Source organism: Schistosoma mansoni, chromosome 1, assembly GCF_000237925.1.
Source record: "Schistosoma mansoni strain Puerto Rico chromosome 1, complete genome".
Taxonomy (NCBI): Eukaryota; Metazoa; Platyhelminthes; class Trematoda; order Strigeidida; family Schistosomatidae; genus Schistosoma; species Schistosoma mansoni.
Window position 1 is genome coordinate 52324200 of NC_031495.1, and position 19596 is coordinate 52343795.

At 32.3% G+C, this 19596-nt stretch overlaps 2 protein-coding genes across 2 annotated transcripts in view; one reads left to right on the forward strand and one right to left on the reverse strand.

Moving 5' to 3' along the window:
• Positions 1 to 13405: 13405 nt before the first annotated feature.
• Smp_094680 (putative heat shock protein 70 (hsp70)) lies at positions 13406 to 16078 on the reverse strand (the record flags this gene model as incomplete). The annotated part of the gene is made up of 2 exons (XM_018794814.1): positions 13406 to 13957; positions 16025 to 16078. The coding sequence occupies 2 exons, from the start codon at positions 16076 to 16078 to the stop codon at positions 13406 to 13408; spliced, it is 606 nt and encodes a 201-aa protein (XP_018649189.1).
• Positions 16079 to 16473: 395 nt separating this feature from the next.
• Positions 16474 to 19596, forward strand: part of Smp_174040 (neurotracting/lsamp/neurotrimin/obcam related cell adhesion molecule) — a gene marked incomplete at both ends in the record, with an annotated part of 46634 nt that continues 43511 nt past the window's right edge. The window contains 3 exons of the mRNA XM_018794815.1: positions 16474 to 16516; positions 18206 to 18297; positions 19235 to 19285. Coding sequence (XP_018649190.1) covers positions 16474 to 16516; positions 18206 to 18297; positions 19235 to 19285 — 186 coding nt within the window. The remainder of the gene's footprint in view (positions 16517 to 18205; positions 18298 to 19234; positions 19286 to 19596) is intronic.

The following is a 19596-nucleotide window of genomic DNA, read 5'->3' on the forward strand; positions in this document are numbered from 1 at the left end:
AGAATGTAGCTAGCTAGGAAATGAACGAACAGGTGTTCTATTTGTCTTGGGGTTTTTCAACTGGATGCTCCAGAGATTGAAGATCACGGTGTTGTCTTATTATGATAAAGAATTAGAATTAATATGTTAAGTAGAAACCAGTTAAAAAATATTAAAAACTTCAGGAGATATAAGTAGCGATTTGAATATTAAGGCATTGAATATGATAAAGAATTTACAGTGCGCATCCACGATCTCGCTTCGCGAGATTCAAAACGGACGTCCAGCGCTTCCAGGTTTTCCATGGTGGTCTAGCTTCAAATGACTCATGATCTTAACTATTAAAATTACTATAATATCAATAAAAACCCCTTCTGATATTAATTCATTTTACTTAAAAAAAATTCTTATTTGGCAAAGAAGATTATTCCATTGCTACAAGAATATTGTCATATTTTATACAAAAATTTTATAATTAAAACAAAATTTACGATACAGGTTCCTATGAAATTGACAATTTATTAATATACATTCAGTCATCAATATTTTTCTAAAGAAATTAAACATAGAAATGTAGAATTTCAGTTGTCAAGTATCAACCACCTTGATTTATTGGAACATAACCATATTAAAATCAATAAAATAGTATCTAAGATAATTTATCTAGATTTCACTTACTTTTTCTTTTGTTATAATATATAGTACATTGACCTATATCATATGATTAAAACTATTTTTTTTAATTCTGCAAATAAAATTGGTTAGTGTTTCGTAATAATAATTATCTATATTAAGTATTATATACAAGATGTTTGCTAAGTTTAATGAGAGAATGGTCACGTACTAAATTTTCCATAAATTATAATAATATTTTGTTTGGAAGTAAAAAACTTTAATACTTGAAATGTCACGTCATAAAATCCGGTTTCAACTAAAGCTGAACCCATTTAACATATCCGTTGATATATATGGTCTATCGGTTAGCTACAACGTAAGACCAGGCACATATATGCATCGGTCTAAGTTGCCACACCTCATTAGCATAACAAGATGAACACCAAATTCACAGACGTAGTTACTTCAAAAGTAGTAATATACAAAAGAAAGATTGTTTATAAGGATATAATACAGAAAGAAAGAATTAGTTCATAGAAAGGTATAAAGCAATTCTAATCTCACCTTTCTAGGGCAGACAAAGAGTGTATACACCTATGCCATTGTGACCAAATCTGAGTCACGTTACTCAGTCTCCAACCATTGATTACGATAGTCATGCGGACCCAAACCAATTAGTCTGCATCTAATAACATGGCTTAGACTAGAAGTTAGTGACTTCAAGCACTGATGCCACGTTTTGGTTTGGCCGCCCCTAACTTTCTTCCAACCATCCCCTACACTAGTCAGCATTGCGCGTTGTAGTAATCGTTGTTCAGACATACGTAACATGTGGCCCAACCATCTCAGTCGGTGAAGATTTACAACTTAATCAACTGATTTATATATATACAACTCACCTTTTATTCTTCTGAAAGTCTTATATAAATTAAAGAACAGTTAAAACACTGTAATGAATTAAGAAAGAATTTGGAATGATCAGAATAATTATTTATTTGAAAGCTCTCATAACAATCTATCAAACTTGATGCATGTGTGATATGTTCAATAACTACATGAATAAGAATGTATTATTAATCAAGTCGGATATATACCATTTTTATTTATGAGGTAAAGGATATGTTCTCATTTGGTACGTGGCGAAAGTCTAATAAGAATAGAGAGGTAATTTAAAATTAATTTCTGCTACGAACTTAAATTAAATGCAAACTAATCATAAACCAAGAAGCACCGGTCACATATTTTTCCATACAGTATGATTAATCAGTAAGGAGAAATTTATAAATACATAGGGAATCAAGAACAAAGCCTATAGGTTTTATTGAGAGCATGATCTTTATACATTGTTGCGATTTAATCCATTGGTTTACATTTCCATATTACTTCTCTGTCTTCCGGTAATGTCATCATTGCTCCTATTATTTTACACCCAATATGATCGTTTCAACAAACAACAAACTGGCATTTGAAGGTTATAAAAAATATCTAATTATTCAGTAGTAAGCATATCATCAGGTGGGTAACGTTAAAGTAGATCTAAAGTAAAGGTATGTATTTTAATTATTGCTTGCTGCAAATATTACTCAGTATTATCATGCGTATTATAAATTCATGATTTCCTCAGTTTGTTATGCCTTCAAATGAAAATTACCTTATTAGTATACACATTTTTGCTGAAAACTCAACTTAGTGAGTCCGAATACTAGCTAATATTCAAATGATATTTCCTATTAGTTGTGTTATAATGAACAAGAACACCAGCGGGGGACAACAAAAGTATTTAAACAAAAACTTACTGAATCTCTTAGTAAAATCTGGGAATCATACAAAAAATACTTCATTTACAAAATGTCAGTCAATCGTCTCAGACTTGATTGTTCCTTCGTTTCCACACCAATCATTCTCTGTTCTCTTTCTATTTTTTTTTACCTTCTTAACCTTTTTGCCTCCAGGCATTTCACTTTCGATTGATGATACATACTACTTATATCTGTCAACATCATCAGCGTACACTACAGTATGATTAATCTTATGAAAAGTCATCTATTTTATCAGTGTTTACATCCTAACTATTTAAATATTCTTGTTTTTATTGAAAAATAATAGTTTTAATAAATATAACTATTTTTGAAAAATTTAAAGATAAATTTATTAAATTATTAAAATATCCACAAAACCATCTTCTGATAACAATCATCATGTACTCACTAGTGACTGGCTTCATAAGGTTTTCCCTGAAGTTCTAGTGAGAATCCGTGACCAATGGAGATCAACCAGGTCTCTTGTGAGATAATAATTCACTGAAGACAATGGTGGATGGTGGCACGATTTGTGGATTGGTTGAAGTTAGACATTAACACCAGTGGATGCCGACTCAGTAGTCTAGAATTTAAGCGTTCTCGCGCAATACCGATTGATTCTGTGTTCGAATCCCGCGGACAGGGTCGTAGATGCGCACTGTAAATTAAATCATTAGTATAGATTAGTCATGATTTCAATGAGACGATTCACTATGCCTTCTGAATGCTTTTTTTTAGTTACTAAATTAAAATGAATCAGTTACGGCTAAATCAATAATAATAGTATTATTTGGTCAACTAATCATCCCCACTTGTTATGATTATCACTAATATATGTTTACTGTTTTAACTTTAGTTTCATCTAATATTTATCTCTTGACATTTCAGAAATCACTGAATTCATGTAAGTTCTTTTTTGTTTTATCTCCTTGTAGAGTGTATCTCGTTTTTTGTATTGCTACTTCATCACAATAATCCTCAAGATGGTAAAATTGTCCGAAGTTAGACATATGAAACATTGAATGAGACCTTAGTGGTTCAAAGATTAAGTTCTCTTTATGAGACCTGAGTTCAATACCCAGTGAGATCGTGGATCCCTGATGCTGTTAAGTTCCATACAACTGTCTACTATTTACTGGTCTTTAGTTGCTGTTTAACTATGCTCATTTTGTGATACAAACTGTGAAATAGCAAAATTTGTCCAAATATTTTTTAGTTATGTTAATCTATTAATTATACAAAGTATACAGTTAACGTGATGATTGTTTCAAAGAGTAGATATAACCTATTTCTCTTACTGAAGAATTGTATGAGGAAAAGAAACTTCCAATATTTATCTATTACATTTTTAATAATCTTTCGTAGGTTTATTGTTTGGAAATTTTTATTCTTCATAATTAGGGTTTACTAGGGCATCGTATTCGAAAATTTTAGTGGGTTATAATATTTTTTTTTTAATTATATGATTACATGTCAGTAAAGAAAGTGAAGTTTCATAGGTTACATCAAGTTAAATAAATAAACATATATGTACTATTGTTAAACAAATATTTTGCACAAGCTACGGCAATTGATATTACCGTTAGCGATTGTGTTTAAATAAATTAGTTCTTCTCTATAGAGTCATTTAAATCTATTTTCGTTAACATGTGGTTATTTAGAGACAGTAATCTGTTTTGAGATAGTTCCTATTCATCACCAAGGTTTGTCGTTAGTATTGATAGAACGGATGCTCCCAATGTATATCACATCACATACAGAGACTTTTTCACGAAGCTAAGCATGAGGCAACTGATATTTTATTAATCTTCCACAGTTCATGAGCACCTTACAGAAAGAAGGATGTATTACTACATCAATTGACAATAGTAATTGTGTTAAGATATGAGTGATAGAGTTTGAATAATCCTATAGACTACAAATCTTGAATGGATACTCATTGAACTTACTTGTTAAGTTAGAAAAATGGTTTACCTTACCTATGAATTTTTCAATACTAACTCACTAAAGGTATAGATGATAAATAAGGCTGCTGAAAGACTTGACTGAAATGAGTATTTTTAGGTTATCGCAATGGAATTGAAAAAATTAGGTCTTAGTTTTTTTTCATCAAACATATGTCACGCGTAACTGTTCTGTGGAAACAAAGCCGTAAATGAAGTTTCCTTGATATCTTTTTTTAAATTCTCATCTATTTTCTTCAAGTTAAACTTCAAGAGCCAACGACTTGGATTACACAGACTGTTGAAAACATAAAAGTACGTTACAAGTTACATTGATTTGAGTTAATAAACAGTTCAATACAGACTTGACTTAAATAAATAGACAAATGTGACATCAGGGATATTATTTTATTCTAATAATGTGGCCGACCTACTTTGTTAACATGGTTCTAGTGTTACGATCAAAACAAATCGATAACTGAACTTCAGTCATTTGGTTCCTTCTATAAATTTCGATGTTGTAATCAAAGATGAGGTTGATCTTAGAAGTGTGATGTGTTTGCGCAACAACATATATCATGAATACATCACTTTAGTCAAGATTACAATCTTCATTACTTTACTAAATTGTTGTTTATAATGAAATAGTCAAAATGCTTTACCTGCCAACTCTGAAAATCTAGACTTTTTCAAAACAAGTAAACAGATACAATCAAGACGAAGAAATACTATTTTAATTTTCTGTGATTATTAGAGGATGAATATAAAAACTCACTAGTTTTGGAAGCATTATCCAATACATAATACATTTTCGCTAAGTACTGGTTAAATGATCGAGTTCTAAAACCTGTAAAATGAACTTTTCCTAGATTTCATAACTAAATAAATTCAGTCATAATTTTACAAAAGTCAAAACGACTTACAGTTGGTTCCACAGTTGTCAGGGTCAATAACATCTCAGAATAGCTAAGACTGATGCTATTTAAAACGGGAAATATAATTTTTTATTATGGTTTTTATGAAGCCTACTTTTATGGTGTCTACAATCAACAAAACCCACTCTCGTCTTTAGTCATAATTCGTATCCGTATATGTGATTTAAAAATTTATGGAAACCTTCTGATATGCAAGACCAAATTACTGTTCCTCAGATTTTAAGATAGATTCGTTTAGAAACTACATAGCTATAGTTGACGAATTTTTTAAGTTACAGTTTATAAACGCCACCATGTAAGATATCATTGGATGTTTTTTAATCTTTTTCAAGTTAATTAGAAGATACTCTTAAAATTAATATATATTGTTCCAAAGAAACTTATCTTGTCTTAATCGAATTTGAAATATTGTTCCTGAAATCCGCTTTTCACAAAGTCCATCTCTGAAATGATGAGAAATTCTTGATTTCGTTTTTTGACTTTAAATATTGCCCATTTTATTAGGCTTGAAAAATTTTGCATTTGTGTGACATTAAATATATAGGAAATAGTTTGTACTGGCTAAGATTCGTGATAATTTCCTTAAGCTCCGTTTATCAATCACCGTGATAACCCTTATTAAATAAATCACAACGGTGTATAAATTCAGAAGGAGATACGAAGCTGCGGTTACAGTTTATTATTGGAAAGCACAGATAACAAAGTTACTAGTACATCAAGCGAATTAGATCAGGAAGGATAATGTGTGTAAACGAACGAACACAGAAACGGATTTATGGTCAAATCGAATCAAGGTGAGGAGAAGCAAGGCAAGACAGTTAATAAGATCCGAGTACAGATATACATAGGGAAGAGAATGATTCATCGGGTGATATTTAAGCGATTGGCATTTAAGGTAGAGTGAGGATTATGTGCGTAGGCTGTCATATGATCAAGCGTACATGTTTATACAGACAAGATAGCGATCACAATGGCACAAAGAAATATGCGAATTGTTACCTCTCAAATAATCTTGTCTGTTAAGTAAGTTAATAAAAGAGCTCGACAAAATTAACTGTAATCAAAATTAGTGTTAGGGTATGTTGTTATAAGTTATTATAGCTCAAAAACCACTGATATCCACCATGAATTCCTGGAGTAAATTCTAAAATATTTTATAAACAAATTCAAAATTTTTAGGCATAGATAAATTGTTGATAGCAATGAGATTCAAGACTCTATGTTCGTCCTATTTGAACTCGTCGGGATGGATGTATCTGCATTTCAGACTTAATGTTAACTCCGAAACTCGAATCCAGTGCCTTTCGCTTGAAATTCATCTCATTTCACAAGCTGGTGACTGTCTAGACTCAGTGGCTCAGTAGATAACCTGATGCGATTTGAAGTGAATGGTGAAGAGTTTGTGTCCCGAAGTAAACATTTAATCCAGCTGAAGAGTATAAGGTAGAATGAGACACGCATCTTGGATTTTATTACTATGCTTCAGCTATCTCTGCTCCAAAATCTTCATTTTTAATGGGAATATCGAGGTAATATACAGAGGATATACATATGGCAGATCAATTTCAGTACTAAACGTCAACTAGAAGATTCAGTTCACCAATATATAAAAATTAAAATTCAAAACTATTTCTATTTCATAATACGGAAATTGTTCAGAAGCTTTAATAAGCCTGTTTATTTATCGAAGTCTATTAGATTTATAAGAAAAACAATCATTCAACTAAATACATATATATTATTTTTTTATTTAGACATTAGTTCTGCTACTTGATACAGATTCACCTCATTATCTTGAACTTCAAAAAATTTATAAAAGATTACTGGAGGAATCACTGAATTCAAATAATAGTCTAGAAGATAAGACGACAAATGTATGTGAACAATATTTTTTTGGAGAATGTTTTATCATATAATAAAATTGTATTTTCAATTCATTACAATACTTTCATGATAACTAATGAAGTTTCAGGAAGATTGAGTATAGGAATTTGATATATATATATATATATATATATATATATATATGTCACTAGTTTTCTTACATTTCAAAACCAAACCTTATAGATTCATAAGAAAGGCTTTCATACGCCTATCTGTCAAAAGATGCTTTAATAAATTGATTAAGTAATATGACAAAGATTAACTTAAAATCTATCAAGATAATAAAATAAAGACAGTCAGAACTGAACTTTTTAAATGAGTCATAAATAAATAATAACAAAAAAGAAGAAGATTGATCGCAATTTGTTTCAGTTGCGCAAAGACAGCTAAAAGTCAACCACCAAGTTCTGTTGAATATGAAGTTTATGTTTTGGCCTTCTAATTTCCATAGCCCCCATTCGGACTGATTTTTACCGATAAGCTAAAAAATTTACACCTTTTTCTTCATATTTAATGATAGGATGAAACTATTTGCCTAAACACTTGGATCTGTTCTTAATAACTTGCTGGTTTTAATAAGCTATTACTGTATCATGAAATTAGGACTTACTATAAGATTGAACTTCATTATAAGCTGAAAATGTCGGAAGACTTGCAGTTAGTAAATTATCTAAACAACAAATACTAAAACCAGTCTTCATAACGTAATGACAAAGTACTGTACTCTTAAAGTTCATGAATGTTATATCGATTGAGTGCTGTGCTGATTCCCGCCAATGAGAGAGGGGCGAATTACCGATCAGAGCTATGATACACAAAGCTGTATTAGAAGTCTTGAGTACTTATCAGTCCTGCTTTCTGCCTAACCCAGCCAGTTGAGTCCAGAACACCAATAACAGCCTCTACAATATGAATCATTATTCTCAAACATACTGGGTTTATATACCACTGACCGCGTCGTACCATAAAATAGAAACTAACATTTGTACAAGATTTAGCCAAATGTGGCTGTGAATGGGGGGAAAAGTAATTAATGGACTAGGAATAACTCAAGAATGGTAAATCGTATAATATTAGTTTATGGGTCAAAATAAAGCTCATAAATATAAGGGACATGAATATGAATAGTTTGGTTAACTAGCAATTATACAATAGGAAATATACATATCACATTGGTCCATAAATAGTTCTCAAAGTTACCATTCATAAATCTCCACGGGATATAACAATGAGATGATAAAGTTTATCAAATGAATAACAGAAAACAGAGACTACTTTATTATACAGTCATAGGTTTCAATTCCGAAAATGTCGTTTCCTTTTCTAGTGAGTGTAAAATTATCTTCTAATTGAAAATTGTTTGAGAAGACATTTTTTCAAACTTGGAAAAAATGTCAATTCTCTGAATGATCAAATATATCAACATCTGATATTGCTAAATAAGTTATCTCATTAGTTGGAGCAGTAATTAATAAGGTATGAAGTCACCAACAAGGTGTAATCTACCATTTTACACAATTGTAAAATTACTACAACCGGCATTATACTTAATCTTATAATCAAAATTCTGTATTTTACTAAACAGATAGTACTAAATAAAGCAATCAATATTACTATTTAAAACGATATGTTCATTCCTATATTTAATCATCTAGTGAAAATAACACATTTAACCATTGGTATGAGTTAACAGTTCATCTACTACCATATAGGTCACTTCAGTATTTTCACTAACTCTGCAAAGCACTTTTCTAAATGGGCTTCGGTGATCATAATTATTCATCCATAGTTACTTCCTATATATATATATATATATATTTTAAGCATCTCTGAATTATGGTAGGCAGTTGTTATAGCAATAAACTAACTTTTGAAGTTTTCAATAATTAAACTATAACATCATAATCTAATAAACTTCATGTACTAATAAGAACTAAGCTACAGAATAAATGAATATTTTTAATCGGTTCAGTTAAATACTGAATAGTGAATTTTAACGAAGAAACTTAACATGGAAATAAAGAGATAATTACAATAATTAGAATAGTTGCTAGCAGTGGAATCCAGGACGCGCGTTTCGTCCTGGGACTCGAACCCAGTACCTTTCGTTTCAAACGCCTTCGCGTTATCCACTCAGCTACTGAGTCCTGATAGGCACTTGCTTGTGCGATGGGTTGAAAGTTTAAATTCACTTGCTATTGTTTGTTTGAATCTTCCCATTGACATTTAGGACTGCAATTGATTAGTCTCTTATTTGCATTTGTGCATACTGTGCGTATTGCCTCGATACAGCCTTAATTCACAAGCACTGTTAGCGAAAATGGAAAGTGGCTAACAGTGGAATCCAGGACGCACGTTTCGTCCTTTTGGGACTCGTTAGCTGGATGTACCTGCGTCTCAGAGTTAATGTGAACATAAATATTATATTTTAAAGAAGCTTAATAGTTAGTTTTTAGCTTGATTATACACTAGTTACTCTTGTTAGAAAAAGGGTTTTTGTGGCCTCATATTTGACTCCATATAGATCGTATGAATGATTGTTATTGATAATACACATATCGTCAATCCTCCCATATAATTATCAAATTAATCAGCGTTAGTGAATAACGGAATTAAATAAGTCAAATACGAGAATGGATTTTCGAATACATATATTTTGTACACTCGTTGATCGGAACAGACAGGGTTGATAAGTGAATAATTAACAAGGTCAAAACGTGACTCAAGAAGAATGGATAAATTGACCTGTTATAAAGGCTTATCATAGTAACCTACATTACAAAATGTTGACTACCATTTGATACGCTTCGATGTGAAATATTTTTATTGTAAGCAAATATTTATTCGTGAATCTGTATAGTGCAGAAATACGTAGTGTGAAGCCTTTGTAAATATTAAAATACAACTCATGATTTTGTCAGGAGTTTTTGTGCAGATTTTAGTAATTTTTTACAGTTGAAAATCTAAAAGCACTGGATGGCCGTTTTGTCTTATTGTGGGACTCCTCAGCAGTGCTCATCCACTGACTTCAAGAGATATTTCCTGGAGTTCTAGTGAGAATCAGTGACCGGTAGAGTTCAACCAGGTCTGCTGTGAGATATCAACTCACTGAAGACAATGGTGGACGGTTGCTCAACTTCGTGGATTGGTTGAAGTTGGAAATTAACATTGTTGGATGCCGGCTCAGTGGTCTAGTGGTTAAGTGTTCGCGCGCGAGACTGGTAGGTTCTGGGTTCGAATCTCACGAGGCGGGATCGTGGATGCGCACTGCTGAGGTGTCCCACAATAGGTCGAGACGGCCGTCCAGTGCTTCCAGGTTTTCCATGGTGATCCAGCTTCAATTGACTCATGATTTTGTTATTTTGTATCAAACTATAAGACAATCAATTTGATTCTATTTTATATTCGGTCAATTCTATGCAATTAGTTTAATTAATTTCATTTTTCCTAATAAATTATACTTTATTATTTGTTTTACTCACACTTTTCTACTTGATTTCTTTTCCCAAATGAGAGGATTCCAATCGTTTGATTATGCATAGTCTAGTGGTTGAACTTACTTCTAAAACAAATAGTCGTAAATTACGTTACCTATTCCTGTTTAAAGATGTACTTATCTGCGCAAAAATAAAGTTTACAATGGGTTCAAGGTAAGAGTTTGTTTGTTTGTATTCTATGGAATTTCGTTAATTACACTATTTATATATCACCATTAAAAATAGTGTCTAAGAAATATTGTGCTATCGAATTTTGATATATTAGTTTACTGGATTGTGGTCACATTCAGCCAAAATACCAGACCTTATTATAATATGTACTACACCAAATAAACAACATAAAATGAAGTACCGATTACCAGGAACGAAATTTATGTTTATAATTCTTTGCTATTCAGCATGTCGAGTTATAATTTGGTTAGTATTTTAAAAATCAAAATAGATGAATAAGCAAAAACACCAATAACATATAAAACAAATGATCTACTAAGAACTTGAAAGCCAGTATCATTGTTAGTTTCCTTATAGATATATTTATGATTGTGGATTATACTTTGAATAAGAAATATTGGATTTATAATATTATTTATTGTCACAAACATCCATTTAGGGTGAATTTATATCAACAGTGACAAATCAAACGGAGTTTTGAAATAACAACGGAATAATACAAATCATTGCAAACTATATCATAACCATTCGGCAACTTAGTAACTACCTGGATTCTGAAAACTAACAGAGAAAGCGTTAGTTTTGAAAACATCAGTTATTAGACCCAAGGCTCATTGTAACTCCACCATTGTAGTTAAAATATACATTTCATTTTAGATGTATTTTTAGAAACGCTGTTAAATAAAGTCTATTTTATCCAGCTAATTCTTTTATTTTAAAAAATAACATTTTTCTTGTGATCTTTCTTCCACTGATCTTTTTTGAACAAAAGTAACGGAATCAAAAGACTTTCTTTTTGTCACAAAGTTAAAATTAAGTTCATTCTTCTTTTCTATTCAAGTTAAAGAAAGAAATTAACCTAGTCCATTTTCGTCAAAGATAAAAGATTGAAGAGTGAATAGTGACTGTCCGTATATATAACTAAAGAGTTAAACTTGAAAAACTAAATTGATTTAGATAGGAATGTTTGTTTAAATTAGTTCAATGTTCACTAACTAGTTAGAAGCATGAATAATTTGAAAAAAGAAGTGACACATTATTATAAATGAACGAATGAATCTAATATAATGAAAAACATAGTTCAATTGTTTAATTAAAAATAAATTATTCTTGAGAGAGTTGGATAAACAGAATAAAAAGTTTCTTCCTGATTCTTTTCTGATGAATTCTTTTATAACATTCTGAAGATATTCATTTTTTTTCCTTAAACCATTCATTGATCTTAAACATAACTGTTTAGTCTCTTCAATCAAACCCTCGTTCACTAATAGTTTAAATATTCTTCTTATTCCAGCTAAATTTAGTTTCAAATGTTTTTGTAGATTTCTGGGTACAACATTTACATCAAATATTTGATCTAGAAATGTTAGGCAACATCTTAGAGTGAAGATAAGAAATCAATTGCTGGTTTAATAAATCCTCATCAACTGAGGTGTTTGTGACATGTGTTACGTATGTCCAACCACCGCCTACCTCGACGGTCGATGTTTTCTGGTGTAGGAGTAGTCTGGAAGGAAGCTACGGGTGGCCCAAACCAAAACACAACATCAATCCATGAAGTCACTGTCAATGGGATTTAGATTTGTTAATAAGTACAGACTACCTGGTCGGGGTCAGCGTGATTATCGTAATCAATGTTTGGAGACTTTGAATGACATGGCTCTAAATCGTTTGGAACGGCTCAGGTGCATCCATTCTTTGTCTTCTCCCAAATCTTGAGATTCTAAATTCCTCATAACCGTGTTTTGTCTTTATTTTGTTAATTTATATTTTATTTTCTAGTGGTAAGGTAACTTGAACCGATGTACATACGTACTGGTTCTACGCTTTGATTGACTGACTGAGTTGCAAGAGAATAAACAAAAACAGATTAAAATTGTTTTAATTTTACTCTGCTTTGCAAATGTTTATGTGAAAGTATCCCAGCACGGGTGATCGCTGAAAGATAACTACTTTGTTATACATTTAACTGTCAGAGTATTAGGGATTTGTTTTCCTGTACACGGTTCACACCATTGAATGTCGCGCACGTCAGGTTGATAGGTCTACACCAAGTCCCAGCCCACAGATGATCACGTTCGAGTGGTCGACAAGCGACAAACCACAGCAGAAACCTCAACGCAAACGCTAATTCGCACAAATCTGGATTTAGAACACTCAACTTATCAAGTGTTTCGTAATATCGAGGGTCGGACGAGACAGAGAGCGCCCACTCTCCTACAATGGACGACACTTCACAACGATATTCACTACTCGCAAATAACGAAACCCTGACCCTGTATCAAAAAACCGACAACCACCAAAAATCAGAAGTCAAAATTCATTACCAATGAAACCTAAATTCATTCAAGTACCAGATAATTTATCACAATAACTACAGGTTAGTTGACCTCCTCAATGGTTGGTCCCTTACCACTTCCACCACCAGCACCACCTGCCTCATGCCTGCCTTCTGGCATACCACCAGCCTGGTACACCTTCGTAATTATCGGTGCACAGACCTTCTCCAACTTCTCCCGCTTGCTCTCTTACTCATGCTTCTCCGCCAACTGATGGACGTCCAGCCACCCAATCGTATCCTCTCACTTGCTAAATATCACTTGACGATCACTTTCAGGTATCTTTTCTTTAAGCTCACCCTCCACTTGCTGTTTCATTGTGTACACATAACTCTCAAGTGACTTCTTTGCAGAAACACAATCTCTCTGCTTCTCACCCTCAGCCTTGTACTCGTCCACATCGGCTACCATCCACTCAATCTCCTCTTTCGTCAAACGACCCTTGTCATTTGTGATCGTTATCTTGTTCTGCTTCCCAGTACCCTTGTCAACAGCAGATACGTTCAGAATACCGTTTGCGTCTATATCAAAAGTCACCTCAATCTGAGGAGTACCACGAGAAGCAGGTGGGATACCTGAGAGTTCAAACTTGCCAAGCAGATTGTTGTCCTTAATCAGCGCACACTCACCCTCGAACACCTGGATAAGCAAACCAGGTTGGTTGTCCGAGTACATCGTGAACGTTTGAGTCTGCTTCGTCGGAATTGTCTTGTTACGCTTAATCAAAGCCGTCATCACACCTCCAGCAGTTTCAAGACCCAGTGATAGTGGAGCTACGTCAAGCAACAGCAAGTCCTGCACAGCTGTACTATAAGCAACAGCTTCACCTGGATTACTAGATTTGTTCAACTCCTTCCCGTTGAAGGAGCCCTACAAAAACTTCTGCGCCTTAGTAATGCGAGTCAAACCACCAACCATCCATCTCAACAGGATCCAATGTATCACAGAAAATATCGGCACTCAATTCCTAAAATCGTGTGCAAAGATCAACTGAAAAACAAAATAAATTCATGACGTATAAGTAAATAGAGACCATTGCCTAGTGATACATCGTGTTTGATATCTGAACTTGAATGAATAGAAAATTGTGAATAATAGGGACACTATTAAGATGTTTACAACAATTTTAATAAATTTGTCAGTGGTATTCTCTTTTTAAATGACATTAAATATTCTCAGACTGACTTTGTATCATATTTGAACTTCCTTTTGGTGCCACGCAAGATGTTGGTGGTTTTATCAGCAAATGATAATTTTAGTAGTCTAAATAAATAGTCCAGCTACATTTTCTGGAATCCAACCGGAATCTCATACTTTGTTTTTGAATAAAGCCGAGGGCTAACTTAAGTTTAGTCATTCCTTTTCAGACTGATATATAAAGTATTTGATTCACACAGATGATTTCATTATTGGCGCTTTGTTCAAATTGGATAGTATTTTAAAATTTTAGTGTTACACACTCTTTTGTGGCGTTAAAAATTTAAAGACTGTAACACTGGAAATTGAGTTTTTTGTAGCAACTAAGCAATTCTTTAAATATTATATAAAAGTACCAGTAATTTTGGCAAGAATGGAAATAGAAAACACGTACGAAGTGATTAATTCCATTTATCGATTACACATTCACAAACAAGATAATATCGATGAAATTACTTTATCATTTAAATGGATCTTTCAGTAGAAGGAATGTAAGATGACTCAATACTTTATGATAACATTAGTAATCCAAGAAACAAACTGGTCATAGTGCCCGTATAAACCAATCCTTTTCAGTTATTTATAGGGTCAGTAATTTCTTGCCAAAGCTTGTCAGGCTTAAGGTCCTTCAAACGGATGAGACAGTAGCCATCAGGATGAAGAAACCGGAGCTCTGTGTACAGAAGAAATATCTCCAACCCCTGCTCCTCCCTTGGCCAACCACAAAGCCAATTGATCAATAGTAATCTTAACTGTTAGATGACCTAATTTGACTATGTACTTACGACCTTTCGTAGTCAAATGTAATTGTCTCGCTTATCTTTATTCGCAAATCTTTGTATTATTATTATTATTATTAGTTAAATATCATTATTAATCTCCCCTATACATGATTCATTCACTTCGCATTGATCTCTCCTTGTTACGTCTTACTAATTTTTCACACAATTTAGTCTTCCACTCGATCGAATTGTAATTGCATTATAATATCTCTCACCCTATCTGACCCATATTTATTCTGATCACAGATCTTAAGTTTTCACTTAACATATATACATATTCAAGTTAACATTCTATATTAGCCATACCAACATTAACAATTTTGTTCTATTTGGTATGATAATCCTAAATTTACATGCTTTAAACGATGTACTTTGCCTTTAACCTGGTCATTTTTTCGGATTATTAATTTGGATATATAATTGTAGAACCTGAATAGAATTTATGGAAAAGAATATTCTTTGTTCAAATATTAGTCTTTTAATATAATGGGGATCTTCAAACGATTATATTTTAATCGTTTAAATTTTGTGGGAAGAAACACAAAACTACACGTTAGTGTTGAAGTCTTTGGAATTCGTGGCTTTCAGAAACATGTTTAATTACACCATACTGGTACAGATTTCTTCTGTATAGGCATTCAGTTTTATTCATCTTATAAATATAACAATCGTGGACATGACTTCAAACTAGTAAATCAGTATATCTTAAACCAAGCAAACTCATTTCATAAACTATGAGTCGATACATCACCTTAAATTGATAGAAATACACTGTACAGTTATACCGTTGGAGATGACCCTGGCAAACAAATGCGAGTGAGAATAAGGGTAAAAAAATAGGTAGACTTAACAACCTACAGGACTGAAGATTTAAAAGTCCTACCGCATCGCTAATTACAGTTAGTGTCAGTTTATTCTGTATTAGAATGTCAGTCATTCGAAGTGGTTTCAGTTTTAATATTCACACAGTTTTGTCACAAAAAAAGATAGATTACACAGTAGTTGTTTATTATCAGAATTCTTAACACATTGATTATATTTATTATATTAAAGAGTCAGCACAAAGACATCAATGTTCATACTCTTTGGCCTATTAAGTACTTGAATAATAAAATGTATTTTATTCATCCAGTAGTAAGTATAGCTCAAATCCTGTTAAACATTCATCACAGTCAATTAATATTCAGCATTACTTTCATCCTTTCCCCACTCTAAAAAAGACAAAGGATATTACACGATAATTCTTCACTGGGTGAATCGCGATTTCGGAGAAAGAGATCTGGAAAACTTTCTGCTTCTAGCTATGAACTTGAAATAAAATGGTTTATTCCAATGGAAGAAATGAGTTTGTTATCTAATTCAAGAGTCGGGAGTGGTAAGACCCAATAGCATCACAATTAATTATGAATTAATCTCATCTTTTCATGTCATTTAATATACGACTATTAATTTCTCCTACTTCGTATGTCTTTTGTTTGTTGGGAGCATTTCATATGGTATTAGAATAAGTTCAATAATTCAGTAAACTAGATTACAGAGAGTCGGTTGATTTTTGATCCGGAACAAATAATTCGAATTAACAATCGTTAAATAGTAGGCATTATTGTAATCAAAATAATTCAATAATCTAGAGGATATTACCAGTATATGGTTGTGGAGATTGTTGAGTTTAGATTGATACCATTAATGGATCAATGTTAGACCATCATTGCAAACCTGAAGGTAGTGGACGGCCGTTTCGTCCCGACGAGTCCCATACTAGCACGAAAAGGTCGTGCAAGGCTTCCAGATTTTCAATGGTGTTCCAACATTGATTCATTCAAGCAGAAATTATCTTTAATTTACATTTATCATTATTACTGAAGTCCTCATTGACTTACAGCGTCAATAAAAATATTTATTTCAATTTGCTTCTGTTTACGTTTATGGGTTCATTAACATATCTATCAATTTGCCTTTAACTAAAATCGATCTTCATCCAGTGCTGACACTTACCATTAACGATTGATATGATTGATCTTCGAGATAGGACGCTAAATAAGATAGTCAGTTGGTACCATTCAACTGAATCACATATCTTGTGACGAAAACTTTTGTGTGAAATTTTGATTTAAAGCATACTATTAATATAAATATTGGTTGTGTTCTTATGGCATTTGCTTTCAAAATTAATTTAAATCAAACATTTTAGTTAAATATAATTATAAACAATTCATTGCTTGACCAAAATAATGAAAATCTTTAGTAAAAGTGACTATTTGTGTTGATGTGAGCAACTACACACATAATTCATCCACATGTAGGACGGTATCATTCAAAATTTCAACAAAGTAATCAATATTCCCTAGATTTTTAATCCATGAATTTACGATGTATATGTATAGGAATACAGAAAAGGTTTATCATGCTCCATATCATTAAACATATCAGAAACTACAAGTACCCCTTTTATTTACATAAGACTACTTGAATAGATGACATTTTCATCTCCTTCCTTCATGTTCAGACTCAATCATACTTCTGTGATGATTTACCAAAATTTCGCCTAAAGGAAATGGAGTATCTAAGTTTAATCAAACAAAATAGCACTCCAAACTATTATTGTGTTTTGGCTGAGGTACAAATTTCCTCTATTCAAAGAAAATACTGATTTAATCAAATCGTTCAAGACATTGTAAGAGGTCAATTCTTCGTTCGACTTCTCTCATTACTTTTCTATTAAAAACTTTGTATAGATAATTTAAGTTAAACTAAAAAGACTATTTTACTCAAATATTCTTCTGATAAAATAATTTCCTAAAGATAGGTTTCTGTTAGTAAATAACGTTGTGAGAAATCAGTATACAAAATATTTTTAGCTATAACTTGAAAAGTCTCAACATTCTTCGTCACTGTTTTCAATAGTGTCTAGGCTACATGTATTTGTTAATGAGATAACTTATAGGATTACCATGTGCTTGTAGTGTAGTTGATGTATAACCGTTTGGTAAATAAAGCAATGAAAACCTAACATTTGTCCATATAATCCGATGAAAATTTATGTTTGTGTACTCTTCATTTTTAGATGATCGTGGTCGACTCCAAAACCAAAAAAATCTGGATGAACTGAAAGGCACGGTTCGTAATTTACGCCAAACAATGAATCGTAGTTCGGAGGTGAGTCGCTGTACTAATTTTGTAAGAAATATAGATTGATTATTAGAAAACTAGCAAAAAATGACATTAAATAGTTCAGTAGCAGTCTAAATATACTTTACTGTGGTACTGTTGAATCCAGTTGTTACGTATTGTAACCCATTGTGAAAGCTTCATACTATAAAAGACTAGTTTTGAATTTGCTGAAAGCCATCACTAAGCGCAGAACCAAGGTTTACCATTTGTACACAAATTCCACAGTTATTTAACATAAGATTTAAATATTTCTATAATAGGTGCAGGTCTCTTCAACACTAAGAAGATCGTCAAAATCATCTGAAATTCATACGATGGACTACACTGAGAAGTGGTGCATTGAGGACTGCTAACAGACTCATTCCAAGTGAGGACCGGTGTCAGACAAGGCTGTCTACTCCCCCTCTTCCTCATTCTTCTTCTTGTGATTGACTGGATTATGAAGACCTCCACATCTGAGGGGAAGCACGGAATACAATAGACAGCTTGCAAGCAACTTGACGATTCGAACTTCGCAGATCACCTAGCTCTTCTATCTCAAACACATCAACAAATGTAAATGAAGACAACCATTGTAGTGGCAGCCTCTGTATTAGTAGGCCTCAACACACACAAAGGAATAAATCAAGATCGTCAAATACAACACAACGAATATCAAGCCAATCACACTTGTCGGATGCAGTCTAGTGATTTCCTTAAGTTAATTGACGTAATGATCTTTTATAACAAACAAGGAAACCGATAACTTGTTGAAATATCTAGATGTCAAGAACAGGTATCCCAGATATTCAAACAGGCTGTCCGAGTGAATTAGAAACATCTACGTTCTGATAAAAATAAGTTTTAAGGGAATTATTAATAAGTTATTCAATGAAACTATATGATGATGTCTTAATGATTATCTACCTTTATTTGTTGATAGGATAAACATTCATCCAAGAACACATCTAAATTAACCAGTCTAAGTAAATTAGTAAGTTGTTTTTCTTTTAATCATAAGTTTATTTTCTCTCTTTTTTCATTTCTAATCAATAATAGTAGTATTTTATGCAAGCAAAATATAGAATAGGCAATATCGTATAGATCAATCTACAAACAAAGATAACATAACTAATATATTTCATATTCGATGTTTTGATTGAACACACTGTCTAATAAACTAATTACTTTTTCTTGGACAGTTGATTGCTAAATGTTTTCTTTATTAAAAGTTTGGTTAAACTAGAACTATTTTCTCCTATTAATTTAGTAGCAAAGATTATTTCCATTGACTTTCAATAACTT